This window comes from Herpailurus yagouaroundi, unplaced genomic scaffold (genome assembly GCF_014898765.1).
Source record: "Herpailurus yagouaroundi ecotype Mexico unplaced genomic scaffold, PumYag 159, whole genome shotgun sequence".
Lineage (NCBI taxonomy): Eukaryota > Metazoa > Chordata > Mammalia > Carnivora > Felidae > Herpailurus > Herpailurus yagouaroundi.
The window spans coordinates 77,256,798-77,275,176 of NW_024412400.1; the positions used below are offsets into that span (position 1 = coordinate 77,256,798).

The window sequence follows — 18,379 nt, forward strand, 5'->3', positions numbered from 1 at the left end:
TCACAGCTCAGTGCCTGGAGCCTGCTTTGGATTCCGTGTCTCCCCGTCTCCCTACCCCTCCCCCACTCACACTCTGTCTCTCTCTGCCTCTCAAAAATGAATAAATGCTAAAAAAAAAATTTTTTTTAAAAACTCAACAGAATGATTCTAAAGTTTGCATAAAAGAATAAATGTGTATGAAAACATTACATTATATGTTATATATTAGAATATACTTACATAAAATTCCTAAAAACCTGTTATGTCCTGTTATAATGTTATCAGTCATAATTTTAAGATGTATGTCACAGAAATAACCAAATTCTCTTGTCACCTGCAATATAATAAACTCTCTTGTCAACTGCATTATAAGAAACACATTATCAGATCTTGAAATAAAAAGAATAAACGTGTAACATATTACGAAAACTGTTGTCTAAACCACTATACCAGAGACTGTTTTTTTTTAAAAAGTGCTACCATCTCTTCAAGGATACACCATTATATCAAGAAGGTACACTTCAGTTAATTAGACAGAAAACCTACCAGGCCATATAAAGCAGTTTCACCATAAAAAGGTATATGAACGTGAACCTGTCTGGCATTGGTGTGTTATTATGTGTGCAGGGAAGAGTGAGTAAGGTTTGGATTTAACCATGTACGCATGTAAATTTATCTGTGAGGCATTGTATAATCTCAAAAAAAAATTTTTAACCTAGGAGGCAACAATACTTCTTTAATGCATGATTACTAAGTAGAAAAGAAAATAATGGATTTTTAAATTAATGCTTTCCCATATGATGTTAATAACAGGATTCAGGGAAGGAGGGGAAGACAGTGGATAGCATATGGTCCCTGTTTGCCCTGCTATTGTTGGAAGGACATGAACTCTACCCAACAGGTTTCCAATTATTTGCTCAATTATGCAATGTATTAGCCTGATCCTCAACTTATAGGAAGGCAAGCTTAGCAGAGAAGGGTGGAGACCTTTCCAGGGCCTACAGCTGATTTAATTCCCGATGGCCCAAAAGGAAGACAGGAATGGTCAGTGGGGAGAGGAGGGAGAAGGGCCAAGTATGTGGAGGACAAGTGGAGGAGGAAAGGGGGCTGAGCTGTCAGTGTTATAGCACAAACAGGCAGCGGGGCAGTCTGTGCCAGAGACAGGTATGATATTTTCAGAGTGTGTTTCTTATACACTTGGTAGTTTTAAAGTCTTGGTAATTTTAAATTCACTTAGCTGTACCTACATAGTCTGAGCGCTGGATCTCTGTCCTTGTGACCCTACCAGTGTTCCCATCTCATTAGGACTGACTCCAACACCATAGTACTCATCAGAGTTATCCAAGAAATTTAAGAAGTTCAGATGCCCATGCCCCACTGCAGGCTCAGTTAAGAATATTTAAGGGTGGGGGGGTGCCTGGGTGGCTCAGTCAGTTAAGCATCCGACTTCAGCTCAGGTCACGATCTCACAGTTCATGAGTTTGAGCCCCACGTCAGGCTCTGTGCCGACAGCTCAGAACTTGGAGCCTGCTTCGGATTCTGTGTCTCCCCCTCTCTCTGTCCCTCCCCTGATCACATTCTATCTCTCTCAAAAACTAAATAAACATTACAAATTTTTTGAAAAGAAAAAGAGAATATTTAAGGGTGGGGCCTACACATGAATATTTTTAAAAATTCAACACTTGATTTTGAGGTGTAGCCTCTGGAAAGTCCAGGAGTAGAGCATTAGGTCAGCCACTGCGTATCCAAGATGGCTGCAGCTCCTGGCAAACTTTGCCCCGGGCCAGAAACTGAAAAGGAAAGAAAGAAAAAAGAGGGAGAGAGAAGAAAAAAGAAAAGCCTGCTTAGTGGTGTGCAGTAATTACTGCAGTAATTATTGCTGATCAGCATAATGCTGTTATCCTGGGGATACTCAGAATCTCTCAGACTGCAGATGGGCATTCTGGGAACTACCATGGCACTGGTCCAGACCAGTCTAGGGCCAAGCTGAGCACATCCACTGGAGAGTTTTGGATCAGGGCGCAAATATGGATGCTTTTTCCCTGCTCAATTTCCTCTCTCTTTCTTGCTGTAACTATAAAGGAAGCTATTATCTTACAAATTTGTTCTATTAGAACAAAATATCTTCAGGATTTCCCCTTTGGGTCTACAGATGTGGTGTTTTCAGTGTGTGTTTCTGTACACCTGGTTGTTTGAAAATCCTGGTCGTTTTAAACTCACTCAGCTGTGCCTACATAGTAAGAGAGGCAAGTGTGGGCAGGACAGCACCAGCATTTGCTGCCCAGGAAAATGGGAGGGGAGGAACTAATTAGTGATTTAAATATGCTTATAATTGAATTATTTCCTTGACCCATTCACATTTTTTCCCTTAATTCTTTGAGGTATTCTAAGGCAGAAGAATATTCAAGTTGTGATTAAAAAAAAAAAAAAAAAAGCAAATCACCCTCCTAAAGGAAAAATAAAGAAGTGATTATTTTCCCTCTTTTCTTTCCGGGAAACTGACAGAAAGATATTCTCCACCTAGTTTAAAGAGAGACACAACATGCAATTTACAGAAATGGTTACCTAAGACATAAAGGACTGACTCCTCCAATTCTGACAAACAGTAAGCTGTGTTTGTCACAGAAGCTCTGCAAAGGACAGATAGAACCACTGCACTTTTCCAGTCTTATAGGAGGTCACCCTCAGAACTTGGGTATCACAGAACAAGGAAGCTCCATTTAGACATGTGCTTCAGCCGTCTATGTGAGGCAGGGTCACTCTGCTCTTGTGAGGCATGTGTATATAAATGTTCACAGAGAGCAAAAAAAATTACAAAAAGCAGAAGATAAAATGGAGAAAAAGGCGATGAAACCAGGTAAGATTTGTGTAAAGTCACAAAATTGAAATGAATAAACAGACCAAAGTCTTTAGGCAGAATTAGAATCGCTAAGAATGGCTAACACAGTGCAGTAACAGTAACAGAACCAGGATTCATTACAGGGACAAAAACAGCATTAGGTTCCTGGGTTGAGGCCCCCAGCTGGATGTCCCCTGTGCTCATCTTTGAATAACAGCACATACTTTCAGCTTCACACCAGAAGCATGCACATGGGAACAGGGAATTCTTACTCAGTCTGGAAATAAGCAGGCTGTTGGCCAAATGCAAGTGCAAATAAATAGCATTTTACAGGACCCTCTCTTCCCCAGTTTAGCAAAGCAATCTGGTTTGGCCAAGTAATTTGGAATTGCTCTGCTAAATCCATTGCACTGCACTGCAGTAGTCTGAGAAGCTTCATATAACAAGAGCATTAAGATGCCTGAAGCTAATTAACTTTCACAGTCAACTCTCCAGGATGCATGTTAAGTTTGCAGAGAAATTTGCAGCTACTTCCCAAATCATATTTTTAGATATATGCTAACCTCCTATATTCCCCTCCCACCCATAACTGGTTCCAAACTGCTGATTGTAACATTGACCATTGGAAATTGAAACTAAAGAAATTCCTTAATGGTTTCCATGTTATTATTTTTAAATCAACGTTTCACCAGGGGAAGTGGGGGTGGGGTGAGGGTGGGAGCGTGGGGTGTGAGTTGCCAGGATGGAGTGGGAATAAGCTGTATTAGTGAAATAGTTTTACAAATGGGAAAGGAGAACTCAATCATTTTACGTGTATTTTAAAAATTGAGGTATAAATCACATACCATAAAAGTCACCATTTTAAAGTTTACACTTCAGTGGTTTTTCTCATACTCACAAATACCTATTATAAAATATAAATATATGTTTATAAAAGATTTTTGTGGAGCCTCTCTTTCAAGTCAATCCACCATTTTTGTTCTGGCAAATAACAACATACTAATAGCTATATTTAAAAGCAAACAAAGACCCAAAAGAAGAAAAAGAAGAGGAGGAGGAGGAGGAGGAGGAGGAGGAGGAGGAGGAGGGGAAAGCCTGGAACAAAAAGAAAGGGAAAACACAAGACCTTAAATGAAAGTGAAAGGCAAAATAAATAAGCCTCTCTAAGCTATGCATTTTGTAAGATAATGAATGGCAAATGTACATACAATTCTTTCAAGTAGTCCTTTGTTGATTTGCACTATTTCTCTACCTTGTATCTCTGGCATTTACCTATTACAGCAGCAGCAAGGAATCATAGGCTTCCAAACAGTGGAACTCATTCTAAAAACAACAGCAACAAATAGTAAAATTCCCAGAGTTTTCCATGGGATTCTAAGCCTTAATCCCCAAAAGACACACAGTCGAGCTGCCCAGGTTGTAGCAAGAACCAAAAACTGGAGCTCAACCATTGGAGCCTGGGAGGTCTCAGAACAGGATCTGAAACCAGCTAATTTTATTGAATCTTTTCCTTTTATTGATAAAGCCCAAAAAGCTAATTTACTAAGATCGATAGAAGATTGAGACTATATCATCCAGGTCTCCTGACTTCCTGTCCTGAGCTCATTTCTCTACAGAGAAATGCACCTCCTCCTGCATCTCCTCCACACTGGCCAGGCATCCATTTTTCCTCTGGGTAAATTTAATGACTCAGATATTAGGAAAAGATAAGCCTTTAAAAAAAAAAATCAGAAGTCTTCGTTACCTACTACCCAGTGATAAAAATTCATTACCTATCACAACCAGTGATAAAAATTTCTTGGTTTAGTTCCTCATGCAAATATGCACATGAAGACATAAACACACACATTTGTGCAATTTCCTACCTGGCTGTTTTCTACTTAGCATTACATGTAAGCATTTTCCCAAGTTCTTCAAATTCCTTAAAAAATGGAAGTTTTAATGGCTGATTAGTTTGCTTCATTGAGATCTATCATCTTTTATGTAACTAATCCCCTAAAATTAAATTAGGTTTTTGAGTTGTTTCCAGTATTTTACGATGATAAACTTCAGTGGGTATCACTGTACCCAAATCTTCGTATACTTCTGTGATTATTTCTTTATGATAACTTCCTAAGAATAGAAATACTAAGTCAAAAGATGTGAGCAAGTCTCAGTACCTAACTGCCAAATTGCCTTTAGGTGAGTTGTATTACAAGCAGTATAATAAGAGCTTGTCTAAGCTCAATCTCACCATATTATTTTTCTTTTCCAATTTGCTTGGCAAAAATTAGTATCTTCCAGTTCACTAGTGAATTTTTCATTACCCATCAAGTTTAAAAAGCATTTAAGAACCAAATATATACTTACTATACAACTCAGTAGCATTATTCTTAGGTATTTACCCAAGAGAAAGGTAAATATGTCTACAAAGACTTGTGTAGGTCCAAAGTGAAAACAACCTAAATGTCCATCAACTAATAAATGGGATAAGCAATGTGCAGGACATCCATACTATGGAATGAATGCTATTAGGTAATTAAAAAAAAATGAAATATTATTACATGAAACAACCTGGATGAATACCAAAGACATTATGTTACATGAAAGGAGTCAGACATGACAGACTACATGCTATATTGTGATTCCAACTTTATATGAAATTCTAAAAAACAAAAACTATAGTAACAGAAAGTAGGTCATTGATTATCTGTGGCCAAGGGGCAGGGAAAAGAATCTACTGGAAAGAGGCATAAAAATACTTTTTTTTTTAAGGGTAATAGAACTATATACTGATTGTGATAGTAGTTACACAGCTACAAACAATTATAAAAATTCTTCAAACTCTATACTTGAAATGGGTAGATTTTAATGTGTGTAAAGTATACCTCAATGAAGCTGGAAAAAATAAACACAGAAGCAAAGATTACTTATGAAATTTTTTGAAAGAAATTAAATTATTGTAATTTTTGCATATTTCCTTTACTTTTGGGGCTATATTCATACTCTATGTAGCTATAATTATAGAATATATGTAAATTTATATTTTGCACATTTTTATCCACAATGTGCATATTTCGGTATAGTTTTCATAATTATAATTTAAAATAGTTATACATAATTTCCCAAAGCCCCAAACCATTTCCCTACTGTTAACAGGTGAATTGCTAAATTTTAAAGCAGATGATTCCTAAAAAAAGAAAGAATAAAGAAAAAGAAAAATAAAGCACGGTTCCCTCTCAATATTTGGACGCCACCAAGTGGAAAAACTGTGCAATGTTACTGAGATTGAAAAGACCATTTTATAAATTTTATAAACAGTAATTTAATGCTTAGTTTTCTAATTTGAAATTTATTTTATTTTATTTTTTTTATTTTTTATTTTTTTTTAACGTTTATTTATTTTTGAGACAGAGAGACACAGAGCATGAACGGGGGAGGGGCAGAGAGAGAGGGAGACACAGAATCAGAAGCAGGCTCCAGGCTCTGAGCCATCAGCCCAGAGCCCAACGCGGGGCTCGAACTCACAGACCACGAGATCGTGACCTGAGCTGTAGTCGGACGCCCAACAGACTGAGCCACCCAGGCGCCCCTGAAATTTATTTTAAAAGTTAAATAAATTACAAAAATTAAAACAGAGCATTTTACAGTTTACTGTAAAAAGACCATGATCCTCATCTATCTCTTTTAGTTACTTAACTCTCAAATCTCAATCTAGGGAATTCAGTTAAGGACAAGAGCTTCCTGTGGAAATCTAGTTCTTTACAACCTAAAGCCACAGGTGTAACTGTTAGACATGGGTCTATCATAAGCCTCAAGCCAAAAAATCACGAATGGATTTCCAAATGCAAATAGCCTTTGTTGTCAGCCCAGTGACTTCTAACGAAACTATAAGCTCTGCCAGGAGGCACAATGAAATCAGTGATGAAAAGTTGGTGAAGACTGTTTGGAAGGCAGAGAAAGACACCAGGAAACTCATTCCCTTTTGGGCAAAGACTTGCTGATTCTCTTTATGAGTCACCAGGATTTTCTCTCCACGGTCGTGGACTCTCCAGTTCAAGCTTTTCCTATTGCATTGAAACAGCAACTGGCTAGAGCCACAAAAAGAAAGATTATTTCAGGGAAGTGTTTGGTCCCAGGTGGGGTCAACAAAAGAATGACTTTTTCAAAGGAATGCCTTTGAGTGACACTGAGCCATTGCCTACCACCAAGCAGAAAGATGAACATGCTGCTCTATCTGTGACCCAACACTGCTCCCAATTATTTTTTCTGGCACTCTTTAACCCTCTCCATCTTGCTGCTGCTCTCCATAAATTGAAAAGGAATAGTGCCACTCCAGAGAACTTTTAAAGGGATGCCATGAACCCACAAAATGAGAAACCAGTGACAGAAAGAAAATACAAGCTCACTGAGACAAAACTACGGTTTTATTGCGGTAAATTAGAGAGGCTTGTTTCTAGTTGCTGAAATGTTTGCTTGTTTTCATTTTAATTATTTCTTACAGAAAATTCATTATTTCAAAACAAAATCAAAAGGTACTAAACGGTAAACAATGGCTTCCCTGGCTGACCAGCCCCATTCCCAGAGGCAACCATGAACCATCTCTTGTGAATCTTTACATAAATATCTTATATGTAGAAGAACAGTTACATATATACATTCTCTCCATATGGACATTCAGTCCCATCCCCCTTTCCTTTTTGCACAAATGGTGAACCACTGTTCACAGTGACGCTTTTCACTTAAGAGTAGGTTAAATCATAGCATTCACACCAAATCAATACGTAGTTTGTCATTCATTTTAAAGTTGTATCATATTCTATCGCATGGATGTACCATAAGATATTTAAGGAATTCCTTATTAAAACGAAAGTTTAGCTTGCTCCCAAACTTGCGCTATTTTCATTATTCTTACCAGAAATTCTCTGGGCGAATTTGATTGCTTCTTCAACCGGGTCTGAGTTCACCATTTCATCTAGAATGCCCAGCTTGAGTGCTTCGTCTGCCAAAATGTGTCTTCCTAGAACAAAACAAAATAAAACAAACCCAGAGAACTGTGAGATTAAAGCAAAAGCATTACTTTCTCTGGTAAGGAAGGTTATCTTTCCTGGATACAAACATCTATTCCTAAATGAAATAAGTAAGCAGCACGGTAGAAAGTAGTAGACAGGTCACTGCAGAGGTAACCAGAAAACTTAGTTCAAGCTTCAGCTCTACCTTCTATTCTTTGTGTGATGATGAAGAATTGTAGAGAGACCACACCTTCCTCCTAGGTAAATGGGAAAAATTATGCTTACCTTGGTAATTCTGAGTATCAACTGAGAAGAATACATTTTCTTTATATTCTGTAAATCTCTACAGAAGCACTTTGTTAACTATAAGTCTCTATATAAGTGATGATTGGGTTTTTGCTAATAATAATAGAGGTAGTAACAGCAGAGCAGTAGCAGTATCTATCTTACACCAACATACATACCAACACTGATTGCAAAAAACAAAAAACAAACAAAAAAAAAACCAAATAAACACAGTCCTAAAACAGAAATATAGCTGGGAAACGGGGAAATTAATGATTAAGTTGACATTATGTAAGTTATAATCAAAATTACACAGGACAAATGGGTGGACTTCTGTCATTTTTTGCTGACCCAGCATCTCAACCCCACCCTAAGTTTGTGGAATTGCTATTGTGTGAGCTTTGGACCCTGCCTTTTATTGCAGAAGCTAAAAGGGAAGCAGAAGCGATCAGACAATTGTTCCTTCAGGTCCACGCAGTTAGGGTGTGGCCCATGACCCCAAGTTTGGCGAACGGAGTGCTCCATAGAGGGTTTTTAGCCTGGGGTAATGACACTAAGCGGCAACTAGCGACATCTAGCGTCTGGTGGTGGCACTGGCAGCCTCCAAGTATAGAATGGCAGCTTTAGGGTGTTAAGAAATTTGATGAGGGGCGCCTAGGTGGCTCAGTCAGTTGAACGTCTGACTTCAGCTCAGGTCATGATCCCCCAGTTCGTGGGTTTGAGCCCCATGTTGGGCTTTGTGCTGACAACTCAGAGCCTGGAGCCTGCTTCAGATTCTGTCTCCCTCTCTCTCTGCCCCTCCCCAACTCATGCTCTGTCTCTCAAAAAGAAATAAACATTAAAAAAAATTTTTAAAAAATTTGATGAGCATCACTCCTGAGTTCTTCACCAGGTGTAAATATGTAAATTAATCTGAATATTCTGAAGTAGAGGGTTAAGGAATATAAGCATCCCTTATCACAGGGTCAAGAAGAAAGGCAACAATAACACCTGGCTTGCTTGCTTTCTTGCCAGTAACATCTTGCCTTGTGAAAGTGATCATCAGATCAGTCTTGGTGGCGATAATTCCACAGTCCTTGCTGCTCTTACAGTGTTAGTGGATGCCATCTTTGAGACAAACCCTCCATTCCTGGTTCTTAGTAGCGCTTCAGAGAGTTAGAAATGGGTTTTCTTGATTAGAGAGACAGTTCAATGATTTTTGGCAGGAGTCACTCTGCAACAACATTATTTGGTTAGTTTTCTGGAAGTGCCTTTGAAAACAGGCTCCCAGATTTCCTCCTGGGGTGAGACAGGCGGTGAAGAGTGGATGAGTGGCTGTGGGGGTCACATCTCCTGTGTAGAAGATCACTTGGGTGAGGGGTGAGTGCCCAGCCTGCAGCCTGCAGACAAAACGGAAAATGGAAACCTGAGTACTAAAAGGGTCTTTGGGGAAACTGAGTAGGAAATGTGAGCTACCCAAAAGATGTACTGAAAATTCCTTCAGCTGTGATGGTCTCTTCTGGCCTGGATTTCACAAAAGTGCAGGTGTATGACTGCTGTTCTTAGAGTGTCAGTGAGATTCTAGGTACTTTTATTGTCTCAAGGGCCTAAAGATGCAGCTCTGTATATACAACCCAAATCTTCAGGCTCAGATTTAAACTTGCTTTTTCTCTTTCTACTTCAGTGTAGACAACAACCACTGTCCAATGGACTTTAATAAGACCCCTGACTAGAGCTACTATAAGGAGACCCAGGGTAACCAAAGTTCACACTTCTTCAAAGTGGGTAATCTCAATTTTTTCCAAAGTTTTTCACGGCTTCTTTTCCAACCTTTAGAACATTTTTGCCTACATAGAATCCTTTCCAGATGTCATTTTAAAGTCCCCCTAAAATTGTACAGACAACGTAAAAAGATAGGTGTATGATTCTGTTAGTTTTCTTCTAACTCACTGTGACCTTTTCTATGCAAATCAAAATCCATCATATTCTTAGTTTTTACTTCTTCTCTTCATCAAGTTAAAAATAGTGATATTTCTATAAGCAGCAGTGCTTTGGAAAAGGCAATCCTAGTTCACTTCATTTCTTTTTGTCAAAGCAGCCAGATTTCTTCCTCATTTCCCCCAAGATACACTTGCCTTCCAGACTTAATGATAAGAACAGAGACACAAAATTCCTCAATATTCCCCCACATGCTTCAATTTTTGTAAACCTTAGGCTTTACAGACTCATTTCACACTATTATAATTTCCCCATATTTTCTTCTGCTTTGCTTCCTTTCTATTTCATCTTTTGCAGAATGAACTGTCTTCTGTGCTTTGAATTTCTGTAGTCTGTTGGATGATAAGCATCATCTTAGGAATTTTACATTTAGATACTTAACATACTGTACATTCTTAAAAGTGTACTTATCATAACATTGTAAATTAAAACAATTTCTACTTTAATTTATTAAAGACAAGAAGTTTAGTATATTTAGGTTTTCTAACTATCCTTTCATAAGATTTAGAACACCCCCCCATGATTTGAAAGAAAAAATAAGCCTTTTTTACACACATAGACTCATATTATTTTCTAATTTGGACCACATATACACAGTTTTGTATTGTGGTTTCTGTGTCTAAGAAAAGAGATCTCAATTAGCAATTCTCAAACTTTTTAATCTTAGGATCCCTTTGCACTCTTAAAAATAATGGAGGACTCCAGGGGCACCTGAGTGGCTCAGTTGGTTGAGTGTCCGACTTTGGCTCAGGTCATGATCTCACGGCTTGTGAGTTTGAGCACCACGTCAGGCTCTGTGCTGATAGTTCAGAGCCTGGAGCCTGCTTTGGATTCTGTCTCCCCTCTCTCTGCCCCTCCCCTGCTCATGCTCTGTGTCTCTCTCTCTCTCTCTCTCAAGAATAAATAAACATTAAAAAAAAAAAAAACCCTATAAATAAATAAATAATAATGGAGGACTCTAAAAAGCTTTTATGTGGATTATTTCTTTTTTTTTTTTTTAATTTTTAAAAATGTTTATTTAAACATAAAGTCACCCAGGTGCCCCATGTAGATTATTTCTATCGGTATTTACTGTATTAGAAAGGAAAACTGGGGTGCCTGGGTGGCTCTGTTGGTTAAGCGTCCAACTTCGGCTCAGGTCATGATCTCACGATTTGTGAGTTCGAGCCCTGCGACGGGCTCTGTGACAGCTTGGAGCCTGGAGCCTGGATTCGGATTCTGTATCTCCCTCTCTGCCCCTCCCCTATTCATGCTCTGTCTTTCACTCTTTCAAAAATAAACACTAAAAAAAATTTTTTTAAGTTAAAACTGAGAACTTTAAAATGTTTATTGTATTACTGTAAAATAACGATAAATGTTAACATTGATGTTAACATGAATAAATTTTTATGCAAAATAACTATTTTCAAAATTTTAAAAACTTAGTGAGAGAGTGTCATTAGTTTACATTTTTACAAATTTCTTTCAAATCTGGCTTAATAGAAGACAGATGGATTCTCATTATCTGCTTCTTCATTCTATCTGTTCTGACATCATGTGGCATACAACAACCTCTGGAAAATTCTAGTATACATGTGTGAGAGAATGAGTGGAAAGGCAAATAATGTCCTATTGTTATGAAAGTAGCTCTGACTTTATGAACGGCCCCAGAGGATCTTAGGCATACCCAGGAGTCCCTGGACCACACTATAAGAACTTCTGATTTAGATTATCATTTTAAAGACTGTATAGAATCCTAGAATAGAATCCACAGTCTTTAAAATGATGATAATATATGACAAATGTATGACACATTCATGTACTAGGGTCGTGTATTATCTAATCTGATATATGTTATTGCTGCGTTGGAGCGTGGGTACCAGGATCGTATATGAATGTTCCATACATTTAGCATTTATTTGTGGCTGAGTGATTTTAGTTATTTTGAAAGTAATCTTTTGCTTTGTTTTGTCCTTTGGAAGCTTGCAGGATCCATTTCCTGCAAGTTCAAAATCTTTAACAAAGTACATCAGGGAATTGATATCTCCGCATCAGTTTTTCCAGGAAAATGGTGAGCCTGCTGAAACATGATCTCTGATTCCATTTCATATCTGAAGAGTTTCTTCTATTTTTTCTTTTGGTTACTGCTTCTCACATCTTTGCTTCATGCTTTGAGAGCTCTTATTATTCATAGCAGAGACTCTGATTATATACCTTCCATATCTGCCGCCTTCCTTTACATTTTATGTATCTTTTTGTTAAATTCTTCTGACTTCACAGAATTCCATAAATGTGCCTCTGTTTATCCTCCATGTTGCTGACTGAGTTGTCTGTTTGATCATATCTTCTTTTTGTTGCTTCTAAAAGAAGTTATTTGGGCAAATGTTTTGCTTCCAGATAGTGTGTTCTTATTTAACAAATAATAGATGTTCTTTTCTAATTTAGAATATTTTCTAAAATTGTCATTTTCTTTGATCTGTTTCATATGAATGTTTCACTTTTTTTTTTTTCAATATATGAAATTTATTGTCAAATTGGTTTCCATACAACACCCAGTGCTTGTTTCACTCTTTTAAAGTCACAGAATATCTTTATAGGTTTTGGGTTTACTGTTAAGGTTTTTTTTGTTTGTTTTAGTCACAGAATGATACTTGCTGATATCTATTATCACTGCCTGGGAGCCCCGGCTACTAAAATTCACCCTCAACCTCTTGCTCAAATGTAGAGAAAACTCACCTGGACTTAACCCACCTGAAAGGCAGGTAGGATAAAGATGCCACTCACAACTTCTCCCCCACTATTCTAGATGGCAAGAGGCATCCCCTCAGCGTCTAGAGCCTGAATGTATCCTTGTCCTGGGAATGACCATAAAGAAATTCATGGGCTAGAGCAAAGCTCTGTGAGAACAGAGCAGGGATTTTGTGTGCTGTTCAGTGAACCAGGAGGACGAGCCATAAAAAATGAAGCAGAAGCAAGAGCAGGGAACTGTACCTCTTGTCACTTGACCGGACAGAGAACATCAGGGAATGAATTGCAAGGTGCTCTAGCAAATCTTTTGTGGTTACTGCTAAAGATTCAGCTGTTTCCGGGTAGCATTTTCAGGCAACTGTGGAAAAGCAACGGTGGCTGCTATAATTGCTCCACTTTCCAGAATTACCTCTCTAATGGTTTTCAGATCAGAAAAGGTTAGCTACTTACTTATTAATTTCATTTAAATCTGTTTACTTATTAACTTCCTATGGGGACAGTGCCTACAGAGCCGGTGTTTTTACAGCATTAACATCAGTAGGGGATCTTCAACTTTCAATAACAATTTTTTTAGCATAGTCGGTTAGGGGAAAAAAAAACAACCTTCCAAACCGAACAGCAACAGTCGTAATAGCATCATTATTAATAGCTACTGTATTAGTTTCTTATGCAAATTCCCACAAACAGAGCAGCTTAAAACAACATACATTTATTATCTTAGTTTAGGATATCAGAAGTCTAAAATAGGTCGGCAAAATTGTGTTCCCTCTGGAGGCTCTAAGGGAGAATCTGTTGCATCGTCTTTGCCCGCCTCTAGAGGCTGCCTGCGTTGCTTAGCTTGTGGCCACTTCCTCCATCTTCAGAGCCAGCTGGTAGCATCTTGTCTCCTCTCTAACCTCCTGCCCTCCTCTTCTAAGTACCCTTGTGAGGAACTGGACCAACCTGGAAAATCCAAAGTAATCTACCAGCTTAAAATCCTTAATTTAATCACACCTACAAAGTCACTTTTGAATGTGAGGCATCATATTCACAAGTCCTGGGGATTAGGACACAGACAACTTTGGTGGGGTGGGAGGCATTATTCTGCCTACCACAGTTACCATTTATAAAATGTCTTCTATGTGTCAGGTACTGTACCAGAAGCATGTTATGTCATTTCATTATTCCTCAAGGCAACCATGTAGTTGTTTTCTGTTGAGAAAATGGAGTCTGAGAGAAGATCAGAAGACCTCTCTCCTAAACTCCAGGCCAGTCTGTCCAACTGTCTACTTGGCGTCTCCACTTGGATGTTTAACAGACCTCTCAAACGTAACATGCCCCCAGCTAAGCGCTTGTGATTCCTCCCTACATCCTACTCTGCCAGTAGCAATCTCCATCTCAAAAATGGCACCATCTTTCCAGCTGCTCAGGTCATTAGAATCATCCTTCGCTCTGCTCTTCCTTGCACATTTCACTTTTTTGATAAATCACAAAATCCTGCTGGCTCTACCCTCATAATATATGCCGAATTTGACCATGATTCACCATTTACATTGTTACCGCTCAGGTCCCAGCTCTCATCATCTGTCCCTTGGGTGACTGTAGCAGGCTTCTAATCAGCCTTCCTGTGTCTGCCCTACCTCTCATTAATGTATTTTCAACAGCCAGGGTGATCCTTTAAAAAACAAATGAGAGCATGTGACTCTGCTCAGAACACTCCAATGCCTTTCTACCTCATTGAGAAGAAAAGCCAAAGGTCTTTGTATACTCTTCAAAGCCTTACACGATGTGACTTCATCCCCTACCTCTCTTTCCCTTCCTCACTTCACTCCAGCTGTATCCACCTTCTTGCTTTTCTTTGAAACTTCCAAGTATCCTGCTGCCTCAGGGCTTTGCGTTTGCTATTTATCCATGTGGAATGCATTTCTCCAGATATTGGCATAATAAGCCTCCTCATCTCTTTCAGGTCTTTACTCAGATGTCATTTAGTAGGAAAGCCTTTTTAATCCCTCCATCCCTAACATTTTATATTAAAATATTACCTACCCCTCCATCTCTAACATTTTATATTCCCACTTTGTTTTGTTTTCTCCTTAGCACTTATCTCCTTCTAACTTACTATGTCTATACATAGTAATATGTAATTACATATATGTCTAACTTACTATGTATGTATATACATATTATATACATATATATATATACATATATATACATAATAGATAGGCATATGTGTGAGTATAAAGTTGAAGTAACTAGCCTCCAAAGTGGCTCCAGTGAGTTTCACCTCTTGGTGTTCAAGCCCCCTCCCATGTTGAATAGGGAAGACCTGTATAAATAATTTCATATATATATAATACATATATATAATATATATGTATATATATGTACACATATATATAATATATATGTGTACATATATATACATATATATATGTATACATATATATATAATACATAATCAATCAGAAAAGATGGTGCATAACTCCAAAGCTAGGTCCTAAAAGATATCGCAGCTATTGCCTTGCTCTCTCTTGGATCTCTCAGTCCAGAGGTAGTCAGCTTCCATATTGTGAAGACACTCAGGCAGCTTTAGGGAGAGGTCTATGTGGAGAAGAAATGCCAACAGTCAGCACCAACTAGCCATCCATGTGAGGAAGCTATCTTGGAAGTAGATCCTTCAGCCCCACTCAAGTTTTCAGACAACTACAGCTCTAATCAATGTCTTGATTACAACTTCATGAGAAACCCTGAGCTTAGAGTCCAACTAAGCTGGTCCCAAATTCCCGACCCACAGAAATATAGAGAGAAGAAACACTGTCAATCAAAACATGACTCTTTCTTCCAACCTTACTTCAACTGGAAATCTCTTTATAAGTCTTACAGGATTTGGTAAATCCAGGATCTCTAAATGTTTTGTATTGTTGCGTTGTTCACTTTCCCTATGGAAAGAGAACTTTCATTTGTAGCTAATATCTTAATACTTGGGAAATGAAAAATTCAGTCATTTCCACACTATAACTTCAAACCTTTCCATGACAATTCTGGTTTTAATTCTCATGTACATTATAATTTCTAAATTGAGTCTGCATATAATGCACCCTATGTGAATACAAGTGTTTATGCATGGACACGTGAGCTATAATAAAATCTTACTTATAATTAGTGCTCTGTAAACACTTTCATTTAGAAGGCACATGGGGTGCCTGGGTGGCTCGGCTAGTTAAGTGACCAAGTTCAGCTCAGGTCATGATCTTGTGGTTTGTGGGTTTGAGCCCACGACGGGCTCTGTGCTGACAGCTCAGAGCCTGGAGCCTGCTTCAGATGCTGTGTCTCCCTCGCTCTCTGCCCCTCCCCCGCTCATGCTCTGTCTCTGTCTCTCAAAAATGAATAAACATTAAAGAAATTTTTTTGGGGAGGCACTTACATGTGATCTTCATGGTAATGTCTGAGAAGCTCTCAGGGAAAGTACTCCTTCCATTTTACAGATGAGAAAATTGATAGTCAAAGAAATTAAAGTATCCTCTTAAGATTACTTGAGTGGGTAATGGTCAATCCAGAATTTCTCTAAATCTTAAACCAGTTCCTCGAATTGCTCTAGACAGCTGTTGTCAGGGTTTGTACTGACCTGAGGTAATTAAATCGAGTGCAGCAGGGACTCCAATGAGTCTGGGGAGAAGCTGGGTTCCTCTTGCACCAGGAAGGAGTCCTAGTCTGACTTCTGGGAAGCCAATTTGAGCCTATTAAAGTTTGAAGGCACAAAGGTCATTAGAATGAGACAGCATGTAAAGGGGAGGATTCCTCTGGATTTCCCACACTTTCAAAAACACTGTTTCAGGAGTTTCTGCAGAGCAATGCACACACACTCTCTCTCTTAAAATAAATACATAACAAAAAGCAAGAGTGCCTGGGTGGCTCAGTTGGTTAAGCGTCCGACTCTTGATTTTGGCTCAGGTCCTGATCTCAAGGTTCCTGAGATCAAGCCCTGCATCAGGCTCTGCCCTGACAGTGTGGAGCCTGCTTGGGATTCTCTCTCTCCCTCTCCCTGCCCCTCCCCCTACTCTCAAAATAAATAAGACACTTTAAATAAATTAAAAAATGTTTAATGTTTATTCATTTTTGAGAAAAAGAGAGAGAGAAAGACAAAGCACTAATGGGGGAGGGGCAGGCTCCAGGCTCTGAGCCATCAGCATAGAGCCTCAACCATTGAAATCATGGCCTGAGCAGAAGTCAGACGCTTAACTGACTGAGCCACCCAGGCACCCTGACACTTTAAATAAATTTAAAAAAAAAAAAGTTTTTACAGGGCAAATTAGTGTACACCCTCTACTTAGGTTAACAACATAAACAGAGCTGTGCTGTCCCTAAGTCTTCATGTTGAAATACATCTCTAACTTCTTACATATTTTTTCTCTGACTCCATTGTGATCTGTTTCAGCCAACAAAAGTTATATTGTCCAGAAACAGCTTTATGGAGCCCTAAAAGAGCAAGGAAGCTGAGAAATTAAAAGGAAAACTCACAGAATAGGAGAGAATATTTGCTAATCATGTATGTAGAATATATAAAGAACTTTTTACAACTCAGTAATAAAAAGACAATCCAATTAAAAATGGGCAAAGGAAGGGCACCTGGGTGGCTTAGTTGGTTAAGCCTCCGACTTCAGCTCAGGTCATGATTTCACAGCTCGTGGGTTTGAGCCCTGCATTGGGCTCTGTGCTGACAGCTCAGAGCCTGGAGCCTGCTTCGGATTCTGGGTATCCCTCTCTCTCTGCTCCTCCCCCACTCAATCTCTCTCTCTTTCTCTCTCTCTCTCTCTCAAAATAAAAAACATTTAAAAAATTGGCAAAGGATCTGAATAGACAATTCTCTAAAGAAGAGATACAAAATAGCCAATAAGCACATGAAGAGATGTTCAATATCATTAGCCCATCAGGAAAATGCAAATCAAAACCACAACAAGATACTATTTCACATCCAATAGGATGACTATAATAAACACACACACATACACACACACACACACACACACAACACACACAATGTTACACAAATTTTCCTAGCATCATTGTTCATAAAAGCCAAGAAAATAGAAACAATTCACGTGTTCATCAACTGATGAATGGATAAAGAAAATGTGGTATATCCATACAAGGAAATATTATTTGGCCATAGAAAGGAATGAAGTACTGACAAGCTACAACATGGTTGAACGATGACAACATTATGCTAAGTGATAGAAGCCAGTCATAAAAGACAACATGTTGTATGATTCTGTGTATATGAAATGTCTAGAATAGGCAAACCCATAGAGACAGAGAGTAGATTAGTGGTTGCCTAAGACTGAGGGAGAGGGGAGATGGTGGGTTACTCCTAAAGGGTATGAATTTTCTTTTTGGTATAATAAATGTTCTAAAATCCACTGTGGTAAGGGTTACACAGCCCTGTGAATATGCTAATATACCATTCAGTTGTACACTTTATTTTTATTTTTTTAAGTAGGCTCCACGTCCAGCGTGAAGCCCAGTGCAGGGCTTGAACTCACAACCCCGAGATCAAGACCAATCAAGAGTCAGATAACCAACTGAGCCACCCAGGCACCCC

At 38.6% G+C, this 18,379-nt stretch overlaps 1 protein-coding gene across 1 annotated transcript in view; it reads right to left on the minus strand.

Moving 5' to 3' along the window:
- Positions 1-18,379, minus strand: part of EHHADH (enoyl-CoA hydratase and 3-hydroxyacyl CoA dehydrogenase) — a 47,579-nt gene that overhangs the window by 13,880 nt on the left and 15,320 nt on the right. The window contains exons 4-5 of the mRNA XM_040480991.1: positions 16,406-16,517; positions 7,713-7,817 (exon numbers count right to left, since the gene is read on the minus strand). Of these exons, the coding sequence (XP_040336925.1) occupies positions 7,713-7,817; positions 16,406-16,517 (217 nt within the window). The remainder of the gene's footprint in view (positions 1-7,712; positions 7,818-16,405; positions 16,518-18,379) is intronic.